The sequence below is a fragment of the Bemisia tabaci genome, chromosome 2 (genome assembly GCF_918797505.1).
Source record: "Bemisia tabaci chromosome 2, PGI_BMITA_v3".
NCBI lineage: Eukaryota > Metazoa > Arthropoda > Insecta > Hemiptera > Aleyrodidae > Bemisia > Bemisia tabaci.
Genome location: NC_092794.1, coordinates 61,008,472 through 61,020,495, shown reverse-complemented (window position 1 = coordinate 61,020,495; position 12,024 = coordinate 61,008,472). Strand labels below are relative to the sequence as shown.

The 12,024-nt window shown below is 37.7% G+C and overlaps 2 protein-coding genes across 3 annotated transcripts in view; both read right to left on the bottom strand.

Annotated features, from left to right (window-relative positions):
- The window catches only part of LOC109039645 (uncharacterized), a 78,370-nt gene extending 72,531 nt beyond the window's left edge, over window positions 1-5,839 (bottom strand). Inside the window, exon 1 of the mRNA XM_019055229.2 lies at window positions 5,082-5,839. The gene's annotated coding sequence lies outside the window, so the exon portion shown is untranslated. The remainder of the gene's footprint in view (window positions 1-5,081) is intronic.
- Window positions 5,840-6,757: 918 nt separating this feature from the next.
- Window positions 6,758-11,762, bottom strand: Cby (beta catenin antagonist chibby). Of its 2 annotated transcripts, none has more exons than XM_019055041.2 (4): window positions 11,445-11,762; window positions 10,458-10,668; window positions 9,111-9,226; window positions 6,758-7,350 (listed from the first exon to the last, which is right to left on the bottom strand). In XM_019055041.2, the coding sequence occupies exons 2-4, from the start codon at window positions 10,618-10,620 to the stop codon at window positions 7,255-7,257; spliced, it is 375 nt and encodes a 124-aa protein (XP_018910586.2). In that variant the 5' UTR covers window positions 10,621-10,668; window positions 11,445-11,762; the 3' UTR covers window positions 6,758-7,254. The 2 variants fall into 2 exon arrangements, with proteins under 2 accessions (XP_018910586.2, XP_018910587.2); XM_019055042.2 differs by lacking the exon at window positions 11,445-11,762 and adding an exon at window positions 11,225-11,378.
- Between the last annotated feature and the right edge of the window lie 262 nt (window positions 11,763-12,024).

Sequence of the window (12,024 nt, the reverse complement as noted above, 5' to 3'; positions counted from 1 at the left end):
AAATGTGCATTATAAACGGCTAAAATTTTAGTTAAAACTTTTCTCAAAATTCACATGAATGAAATGATGAAATATTTGTAAAAGTACAAGGTATTATATTTTAGTACAATGTTGGTGACAACTTACTGTAAGCTGAGTACCAACGTGATCGCTTTCAGCAAGGTTGGCATTCAAGTCCTTTCAGGCAGCGCGAATAATACTGCCGTGCTAAATAGAAATGCCGTAAAAGCACTCGAATGTTGCCAAATTTCATCTTTGAAAACATTTATTTCTATTTCCTTTACTTATGAATGTTTTTCCTTGAAATTTTGAAATCTTCAATTTGAATCAATGAATTTCAAAAATGACATTTTCAGAATATTTAGATCTAATAACGAAAGAAATTCTCTGTATAGTCAGAAAAGAAATATTCTCAAATTGTCCTGAAAATTCTTGATTTGTAGAAGGAAATTTGGTAACATCTGATGGCTCATACGGTGCTCTTACTTAGCATGGCATAATAACACCTTTATGTTAAAAAAAATGCATTTATTTATTTACATGAAAAACTGAAATTGTGTGGGTGGGTCATACCCCATCAGATTCTCAGAAACTTCGAGTTTCGCAACAGTGGCTGCTACGAATAAAGACTGAAATTAAGTAGAGCGCTGCAATGGTCTATTGCGTCGAATTTTCCTGCACAGTGAATGTGAGTTAAAAACCTTGACGTCTCAGCCAAGATCACTCGAGCACGGTAAATTGGATAATTAAATAGCGAATGGAATGAAATAAAGGAAAAGAAGTACCCAGAGCCATACATTCCATTAACGACCCCCGGTTGAGAAAGTCTTTGGATCTGGCGCTTTAGGGAGGAATGGTGCCCCAAGGGGAAAAAGACGATTTTTCTTTGATTGAAAATATCGCACGGTAACGAGTCGTGTATTGTCCCGTTTATTTCGCGGTCGAATCGCAGGTATTTGAGCAATTTTTCCTTTTGAGTGTGTTCTACCCTGCCGTGTTAAGGAGAATCGCCGCATAAACATTCGAGAGTTGCCAAATTCCCTCCGATAAAATGTTTATTTTGGAAAGACGTTATGCATATTTTTCCTTGAAATTTTCAGGTACTTTGTATTAGACTGCGAACAATATTGTCTGAAAAACTTGAAGAAAAATATTAATAACTTTCCCAATAAATTAGTATTTTATCAAAGGAAACTTGGCAACGCATGAAGACTCATTCGGCGTTCTTCCTTAGCACGGCAGTACCGTCCTTTCTCATATATAGCGTTTCCAGAAAAATAATGGCAATGGGCGGGAAAACGAGGCAAGATCTTAAATGAATCCGTTGTTCTCAAAAGGAAACAGGTCCATTCTTCGATGAGTCTTAGTTAGCATGTCCTTTTATATAAGTCAAGGTTCATGCAAAAATGAACTTACTCCCTTTTGAAAATAACTGATTCAAATAAGGAGTCTCACGGATGGAGGAGTTAAGTGGCATTTTTGAGATTTCGAGGCTTCCAGGACTTTATGTCCACCTACCTTTCGTCCATTAAATAAATGTCCACCGCTATTTGGACTGAGTTAAGCAGAAAGGAACCAACCCACATTTTGGAAAAAATTGAGTTATGAGTGGTATTGAACTCAACCACTGCTCTACTATCTATCGCCAAAAATTCAAAGTTTTTGTTGGAGCAAATTTTGCAGAAATTGAACTTGAAGTTTCTCTTATACATTGAGTCTTATGCAGGAGCCAAACTTTAAACCTGTTTTTCTCGGTTCGATCTCGATGTGGCTTGGTTCCTTTCTGTTTAACTCCGTCCATTTATGTCTACTAAACGCTATTATACGCTAACGCTATAATAACGCTATAGCTAACGCTATAGTTAAAGACTTTCTTGGGTTTATTTTTTTATGGTTATATTCTTATCTCTAATCTGTTTTTCCCCTTAATTTTGGTTGATTCAGATAATTTTATTATAGCTAATTCTCTTGTAACTCCACTACATATTCAGCCCGAGTGGTACTATTTAACGCTAACGCTATTCATGTCCAGTCTTTATTAAGTTCACATGATTTAATGTCCAACCATGAATATGTCCAAAATTGTCCAAATTGTGGACATGTTATGTCCACATTTTTTCCTTCTCATTTAAATGACAGGAGCCACCTCAAAAATAAATGCATACTACTACTAGTTAGTTAGTTAGTATATTTTAAGACGTTCAACGTCACATGCTGTTAACGTCTTTACAGAGAATTTTGAAAATGGGAGTATATACGAAAATTTAGATTTTTAAATTAAGAGAGGTGAAGAGTTCCTTCATTCTTAAAAACATTTCATTCATGAATCAAGTCATGAAAGAGAACAGATTCTAAGAGCAGATAAAAACATATGCTCATGTGTACATTGTACGGATATGATAAGATGAAAACCAAAGCGGGAGCCTAGGAAACGCTGCAATGCCAAATTAAACATTTTTCAGTAACAGATGCAGTCAAAATTGAAAGTTCTCTTTAGCTATTTATTTCGTGCGCCTTCAATCTCGTAGGATACTATGCAACGCCTCTGACGCTAAATAGTTGCTTAAAGCGTTGCGGCGCGGCAGGTAACCAGCGTGACACGCGCATAGGCGCCTACAAACCTAACGGGATACTTCACGCGTTGCGCAATGCGTGACGTATCCTGTTAGGTTTGTAGGCGCCAGTGCGCGTTCTGCGCTGCTAACACGCCGCTCCGCTCTGTGTTAAGCTTTAATATTTAAAGTCGCGGGGTAAGCGTTTTTCAACTCATGATTTTGAAATGTTTGCACTCTCTGCATTGATTATTCCCTTTTAAACTGATGAAAAAGAAATATGTACTACTGGAAAATATAATGTGTTTTTTGTAAATATAATAGTCGTTCCGTGTCAAATTTAATGATTTCCAAAGCATTCAAATTTATTCTTTTATGTTTTGGGCTTTTACCGTGCTGCAGCGTGGTGTAAGCGCAACTAAACGCTCAAAATTAGACGTATTTGACTCGAGAAGGTCGGTGTACAAATAAGTTAAAAACAAAAAATTGCGTGCTTCTTAGCTTCTCTCCTCTTTTATTAATTTTTGCATAGTTTCTTTCATCACAACTACGGCTCATTGAGATTCATATCGATGCCATTGCTTGGAAAAGGTTTTACAAATATTTACCACGTTTTAAAAATGTAAATGTTTTTATAATGAAGTAATCAATTTTATTAAAAAAAAAGAATGTGCATTTAAGGCATATTTTATATCGGAAATTTCAAGGATAGAAATGAAACCAAGTATTTACCAAAGACAATTTGAAAAGATGAATCAAAAGAAGAGATTAACATTTCATTTAAAATAACAGTTACGATAACAACACCTCATTATCTCTTAATTTTCTCATTTCGATATTGTCAATATAATTTTACACACGGACTAAAATATGACGCTTGAATTTGATATTAGTGGACTTTACATTTGTGGACTTAACTTAGTGGACGTTTAAGTAATGGACTTAACAATAGTGTGGGCTTTAGAACGTGGACGAAATTGTGAACGAAAAGTCTGTGGACGTAAGAAAAGTGGACATAAAGTCCGTGTATCATTTCGAGAATAAGCGTTATGGCCCAAGTAGCATTTCTCAACGGAAAAATCGCTATACATTGCGATTATCCTCCAGGATCATAAACATCTGAGCGATTATCCTCGATCTTATCGCCATAAAATCGCGCTTTCATCGCCCGACAATTTATCGTGATATTTTCGAAATAAAAATCGCGATGAATGGCGATTTAATCTCAATTTTATCGACGAAAATTGATCATGATTTTATCGAACCAAAAATTGTAATGTGTAGCGATTTAATCGCCATACATCGCAATTTTTAATGCGATAATATCTCGATATATTGCCACCAATATAATCGAAATAATCAACCGATAAAATCGATATTTATCTGTTACTTGGGAGACGATATTAGTGGTGAAGTCACCAAAAGGATTCTTAATTCTATCGAATTTGATCGAAGCAATAACAATCATACATTATAACCACTTTCAATGCTACTGGTGAGAATAAAGCGACATACATAGCATTTTTGTGACATGTATGGCACTATTAGCGTCTATAAAGACTGACGATGGACCACTAGATAAAGTAAGAAATTAAGCACTACAATTATATCATCAAAATTTCACGCAGAATACTTTGAACATGTTAAACAATGAGTTGGATGAGAGGAGGATTTTTTGAGAAAAATCTGTATTTTATTGTTCTCAAGATTTTTTTTTTTAGTTTCGCTGACGATGGGTAGATGACTTCCAAGATGCATATGATATGACTAAAAATTTTAAGAGAAAAAACTCTTCTCTCGTGGATGAGAGGAGTTTGTGTCGTTCTTTGTTTTTAGTTAAGAAACTGCAGCGCACGACAATGACCATTTTGAATTTCGTGCGAAGTTATGAGATCGGCAAGGTGGCTCATTTGCATCCAATCATGTCTGTGCTTTGGAATATTTTTTTAATCCGAAAGCTAGAGCATGAAAATTCCTGCATTTTTCATTCATATGCAAATGTGTAACACAGTTTGTCAGGTATAAAGAGTCATTCAAAACCTGACCACTACATCCATCGTGATTTTACAGTCAACTTTTTTAAGAGGTAACTTTTATTCTTGCGCTATAGCTTAAGCTTGAAGCTGACTGATATCCATTCAGCGCGTTTAAAAATTTAAACCTCTTGCTTCATTTTCTTAATATATTTTTTATATTTATATAGTAGCACCCCAAGCAGTGAAGAGAGTTTCAATTTATTTTCTGCTCAGTAAATGATGAACTGCTGAGAACTTTTTAAATCACGTACATTCAGAAGCTTACCATAAAGTTTCCAAATCAAAGGCATCCCATCATGCATTTTTATATATGCGCCATGTATGTTATGGACGCATTTCTGCCAAACGAAACTATGTGCGTCATGACGTGAGCCTTGTTATGCATATATTTTTATAGGTCTCAGGGCTCGTGCCTATATGCACATATTTCTGTTTGGCAGAAACACGTCCATGTATCTATAAATTCAAGCTAGAAAGAATGTAATATGCTTACCGTGGGCTTGAGGTAATTACTCGTAAACTCTTCCAGAACGTCGCTTTGACCACGAACTTTTCATCAAAAGACATTCACTTCAACTTAACCGGTAGTATATTGTAAAATCAACCGTGTCCCTCTGTTTTTAAAATTTTCGGCCCAATTTCAATTTCTTGTACTTATTTTGCCCTCAAAAAATGAGAGAAGGAATGGTTTTTCACAGAAACATTTCACACATTTTTCACATACTGACATTTTTTCTTAGATTTTCAAAGTTGAAGGAGAACGGTCGACCCTTACTCATTTCGTATGAATTTTCCCTGTTTCCTGACTTTGATTTTACGCATACGGTAAGGATGATTTTGCGAACTGTCGCCCATGTTTACACGTTAAAAGTTCAAAGCGTGTCGTAATTTTAATATATCCTCGTATCAGTATCGTCAGCCTAATCTGTTAGGACTGTTAATGGTTAGTTCCTGATCGAAACACCTACTCCGTTTTGTAACCGGAATTCTTGGTCGGTATCGTTGTGTTAACATCAGACGGGTAACTCACAAGCTTCAACCACGAGGAGGCAGAGAAGAACTACACAGATGCGTCCACTGTATTTTGCGATCCAAAAAAAACAAAAAATGCGCGTCGTGTCTATTGACTTCTTTCACAATCGTTTAAATATTCGTTCGTTTTTTCTTGCAACACGTGTCCGAGGAGGGCGGACGTAGTGTCGCACGCTGTCGAGCCGTTGGAGCGCGATCCCGACTGAGTGGCGATGTGTTGCGCCTTGGAGATGCTGCGATACTTCCCGTCATGCGCGCGTGCGGCACGGGCAGGTTTCAAGAAATCACCTCTTACCTAAATCCGCTAGCGCGTAATCTTCATGGCGCTCTTGTCAAACTAAGCATCTATCTTCCGGCTCCACTTTTTCCGCTCTCAAAATTTAATTAACTCCGCCAATACTGAAACTAGAGCAGGTGCTCGTTACGGAGGAGACGGTCGGCCTACCCGTCTTGACACTCTCAGCTAACACGCACCCGGATCGACACTTACGTGGCGCAAGATTGAAGCGAGGTTCCGTAATTGATTCCAAGAAGCGATGTTTATTTTTTAAGATGAGATAAAATGAAAAAAAGTCAATGGACTCTCCACGTAACTCTTTAAAAGAAGCATACCCTGTGATAACAGCCCTTAAAAGTACTTTCAAAAGCTCTTAAGCGAAATGAGTTTCAGTAGACCTATTTTGGGTGGATATGCATAAAGTAAAATTTACATAGGTTAAATTTACGCTAAAATTGTTTAGAAAAAAAACTTTTTTGCGGATATTTTTCTCAATATTTTTGATGAAAACAATGTTAGTGCTAAAAATTACAGTAAGGAGATCTTTGAGATCGAAACTCTTCTTTTTTTACTTTAATTTTATACGTCTCGGAGATTTTACTTAAAAATAACTCGAAAAGAGTTTCCTGAAACATAATTGTGAGCAATATTTAAGTGTTATCTTTTGAGGATTTACGCTTTTGTGGTCTATATTTTTCACAGTCGTTGCCACTAAGGACTCCGGAATGCAGATAAGATTCTTCTGGACTGGTAAGAGAAAAGAGAAAAAATATAACTGTTCATGATATACAAGTCAACCTCAAATGCTTTCATCATATACAAATATATTTTTATATTACAAAATTACATGCACGATTAGAAATTTCCGATTTTCCAGAAAAACCATGCAGGAGTGCAAATACCTTAAAATTAACGTGTTGGATCAAAACAACGGGAAGAGTTGTTGCTTGTGTACAGGTTGATGCTTTATGAAGTAAAACATCAGAAAGTCTTTATACTAGACCTGAAGCATCACATTTGCTGATTCCTTCGTAGAAGAAATAAGCACAATACTTATATAGAAATTAAAATAACAATAAGCAATTTATGTCAGAAGTTTTTTTAAACAACAAAAAAAGAAGGAAATTGTACAACAGCTCATGAGCCAAATAGGATGCATGCAAAATTATGAGGGAGAAGAATTAAGAAGAAAAGCTTTTTTATTAACTTTGAAATACACAAATTCCTCAGGCTGTAGGTTGTGTCGAGATATTTTTCAACCTTGAATAAGGATGAGAATACCAAAGAAAAGAGTATAAAAATCAATAAGAACTCTCAAGATTAAAATAATACAATTTTGTGCAGAAAGGTTACTCCATCATGGCTTCCTTGGTTTGATGGAATTTTTGACATCACTTCGTAGAGCTATCAGTTCTTGTGTCATGGAGTTCTTTTGCAACGTAGTTTCAGTAATCTGGAATATAAAATGAAGGATAGTTTTGAATTAAATTGTTTTCTTTTGCTCCTCATTACATGTTAAATTGCTTTCATCGATTAAATGAGGCTAATTGGACTACATTTGTAACATAATAAGGACATTATGATATCAGGCTCATCCTTAAAAGCAACCTATCAGCATAGGGCAACTTAAGACACATATCGATGGTGAAAGTGCAAAAGTGCGTATCTCGGAAAACACGATTTTCCAGGAGAGTAAAAAAACTGTCTACATTCCTCTTTATTGTTAGTAGAAGGGTAATAATTCTTGAGGACAGCAAGAATAAGATGCTTTTTCCGGCTCCATCAGCATTTTGAATAATTTCTCGAGCTGTTAGATAATACGGCAGAAATGCGGAGATTCGCGTTTCGGCACTAAGAATTGACACTTCATCTGTTGGCGGATTTGGATCATTTAAAGACTAAAAAAGAGTCTCACGCTTACAATTCCTAATCAGATAAGCTTAAGTTTGACCTCATATGGTCAGATCAAGCATTGTATGATTGGAAAATGACATTTGATCACGAGATACGCATTTCTGCGATAATTATCGCTTTGAACCTGCTCTTGATCATCACGATAAAAAATAGAGTTTATTCATACTTGAAACTTGTTTATAAGGTTTAGTTGATCCAATACGACGAGTCACCAATAAGTGAATCAGAGAATTAGCTTCCTTGAGTACCATACGTAAGAAGACAGTGCGTCGTCTCAAAAATATATCGTCACTACGTGGATCCTCAAACAATTATAAAAGTAAAATAATATTTTTTTCTATTTTCCCCCCAACTTTTTGGCATATACACCGTTAGAAACCTATAGCCATCTAGTGCCCGTAGAAACCAGGAGGACAGCCATGCTCCATCTTTCCACGTTCTACGCCTTTCAAATGGACCAATGGACGAAGAACCTTTTCTTCAATTCTAATTATTCTCAGGTTTAATGTCGAAAGCTAATTTTTTCCGTGCAAAACTTTTGAGTTGAAACATGCACATTTGAGTAAGATGCGATCTTGTAAACGGCGACTCTCTCAGTTTTGCATGAGAATACGATGACCAAAGAAAGAAGACTTAAAAACCACAATCTGTACCGAGCGTTCGGACTCTCTTTTTGGCAATAAGACTTACAGACAAAAAAATCTTAGCTGGTAAAATAATGATCTTCCAGCATTTTTCAAAATTACGGCTCGATTGAAGACTCCAAAATTCTGAACATTTTCGGTGAACATCACTCAGATACGATAAAGAAGAGCGCCTTCAACCCACTGCATAAACTTAATGCGAAATTCTGATACCACTATTCGTACGTCACGACAGTCATTTTGCATAGCTGGCTATTTGAAAGCAAATCATTAGCCTAGGCAACGGGGTACGAATTACAGCAATGTGATATGTGCATTTTTGGAAACAAAATCGCCACGTGGGCCCCTCCTGGCATCCAAGCACCAACGACCCCAGGGGCTGCCTCACTTGGTATCCAAGGAGCCCAACCCCCACGGGCTGCCCCCCTTGGCATCCAAGAAGTCCAACCCCCCCCGGGGGGGGGGGGACCCACCTGGCATCAAAGAGGCCCAACCCCTTGGGGCTGCCCCTATTGGCATCTAAGGAGCCCAACCCCCCAAAGAGCTGCCCCACCTGGCATCCAAGAAGTCCAACCCCCCGGGGGGACTAGAACGTAGGGGAAAGCATAACATAAAATTAACGCAATTAGGAAGCGAAAATCTCTGAAATTATTACCATATCTAATAGAACCTCAAGGCGCATTTTGAGTAAATTATTTTCCTCTTCCACAGCCTCACAATATTCTCTGAGCTGCTCGGTTTCTCGATATTTCTCTCCTAGGGCTTCGGTTTCTGAAAAATGTATAAAAGTGCAGATTGATTAAACACTAATGATTATGAATCATGTCCTCAAAGGATCGTTTATGTCGCCACCCTTAGCTGTTCCGATACAGTTCGAGCTTCCACCATAGAGGAATTCGTGCTTTGAGCCTAGTTCGTACGTCACTGGAGATGAAACCGTCGATATACCTTCTCCAGTTCTCAATAAGCGGCCATCGCACAACAGTGTAAACTCAGGTCGTGAATGAGCCTATGATCAACTTCTCAATGAAGCTCCCAGAAGATGGCTCGCCAACTTCGAGCACAGATTTCAAAAATATTAGGTGCAATATTTAGGTCTCAGTTTTTGCTTAATTGTTCTTTAACTTTCAAACTAGATCGCAAAAGGGTCAACATTTTGGGTTCACATGAAACACCGAAGTTTGTGGTCCAGATAAAGGGGAGCTCTCATAAATGACGTGACGCAATTTTTCGACATTTTTTGAACCCCCCTCTCATTGTAACGTTTTTGTGGCGTAGGTCCCTATCCTTTTAACTCGTAATAACGAAATGTCGCGTCGTAGCGCTTTTCTCGACTCTCCTCGCCCCTTGAGCGGTACGTAATTTTATGAACGGCCTTAACTGAATTTTTCGATCCAGCGTCTAAATTATTGGATTTTTATCGAATAACCTCGGTTGATAAATGGAATACATTTTGCAATAAAGAACTACTATCTCTGGTTCTTGTGTGAATGCACCTTTCTGCACACGGAAACCGATGGCATGTATGTTGTTTCTAAAATGAGCCAGAAATAGTGGTTCCTTATTTCAAAATGTGATCCAAATAGCCTTGTAGAGATACGAATTGATCGATTCTACTATCAACCCACGTAACTGCAATTTCCGATCATAAGAACGCATTTCGATCCAGGTGGCTAAAGTTTGCGTTGGCCGAATTCAGATTAAATTATTCACCAAACCATGTATGGCCGCTGGAACTGTTAGCTCATCTGAAGCGACCAGACATAAAATGGATTCATTTTGTAATAAGGAACCACTATTTCTGGCTCATTTTAGAAACAACAGACATGCCATTGGTTTCCCTATGCAGATATGTGCTTTTATGGGAGAGCCAAAGATAGTGATTCCTTATTGCAAAATGTAATCCAAATACACCCATCCCCTAATTTCTGCTAACTAGACGTTTTGCTTGGAGCATCTCCTCCCTGTACTGATAAGGAAAAATATGAAATCAGAAACTAACCCGGTGTCCAGATTCCATTTTTGAAGTGAAGCTCTTGATCGGTTAGTTTCATTTTGATGATGCTGTTTTCCGGATTGAAAATGTCTTCAGGCGTCAGCAAAGCAGCCGTAGCGAAGGTGATAGGTTTCCTTGCGTGCACCTTCTTGCTGTTGAAGAGAGGCATAATTCGCAATGTCTATCATCAAATCAGGTTGCGGAATGATACAGAAGTCTGAAAATACGACATCAGATTTGTAAAGACACAAAGTACGAAGCAGCCCGAGACAATGGTAACAGGAGGAAAACAAGGGGGAAAACGGGAAACAAGGCTAAAATACAACAATTAAAAACCCGACACGTTTCGACTCAAAACTGAGTCACTTTCAGTCGAAAAATAAATTCAAAATGAAAAAATATTTAAAAAAAAAAAAAAAAAAAAAATCTGAGACCTCTCATTTTACCAAATTTCTCGCCTGTGTGACTGTGGGCAGCCAAGTGTGTTGCCTAATAGAGATTCAAATAAAATGAATAAATCTCCCGGAGGTAAAATTGCACGAAAATCTCGATTGGCACATGGAAAAATGGACGTATTTCTACGAAACGGAACTATGTGCATTATGACGGGAGCCCTGTTATGCGTGTATTCTTAAGGGTCTTAGGGCTCATGTCTTAGTGCACATAGTTCCGTTTCATAGAAATACGTCCAAATCCCAGTCCCACTTCTAAACACACAATTTAAATTAAGCTTCAAAAACAAACAATTTATGTGATCCTCATTTGGTACGTACCGTGCCAAACTCTTTTTCAAACTAAAGAGTTGGCAAAATAACAATGAGAATCGAACCAACTCCAACTTGTCCACCCTCCAAGCAAATCTCTCAACTTGCAGAGGTAAAGAACCGCGACAAATCTCGATTGGCACATGGAAGAATCCCAGTCCTACTTCTAAACACACAATTTAAATTAAGCTTCAAAAGCAAACTTATGTGATCCTCATTTGGTACATACCGTGCCAAACTCTTTTTCAAACTGAAAATTTGGCAAAACAACAGTGAGAATAGAACAAACTCCAACTTGTCTACCCTCCAAGCAAATCTCTCAACTTGCATAGAGGTAAAACACCGCGACTGTAATGACTAGGTCAATTGGATGACAAAAAAAGGTATGACTGAGGGATTATTTATTTTAACTGCGAGAGAGATCGTTGACTGAACCGTGAACTTTCATCAAACACCACCCCCGAAGCCGCGCGGATTGTTTTGTGGCTGTTTACATAGCAACGCCACGAGCGCCGCACGGTGGGTCGAGTCAGTAGGAAGGGTCGGACAAAATTTGCAAACTTTAATAGCTTTTAACTCCGTTTACACAAAACTTGGAGGTTCCGAAAGTGGTTCCATTGGTTTTCTCGTGATATTTCCTTCTTGAAGCACCTTCTAAAATTTAAAATTTGATGAACTTAACATCAAAATTTGTAGTATTAGTCAAAAATTTCATGTCCGACCTCTCTAATTGACTCGGTCCAGTGTGCGCCGCACACTGGAACGAGACAGTGGCGATTATTGGAAGTTGGTATTATCACTGCTTTTCC

Excerpts from the sequence above, each read along its gene's own strand:
- Cby (XM_019055041.2), bottom strand. The coding sequence starts at position 10,620 with ATGCCTCTCTTCAACAGCAAGAAGGTGCACGCAAGGAAACCTATCACC. Across the intron at positions 9,227-10,457 it reads AAATGGAATCTGGACACCGG|AAACCGAAGCCCTAGGAGAG; the intron begins GTTAGTTTCTGA and ends TACATTTTTCAG. Across the intron at positions 7,351-9,110 it reads TTGAGGTTCTATTAGATATG|ATTACTGAAACTACGTTGCA; the intron begins GTAATAATTTCA and ends TTTATATTCCAG.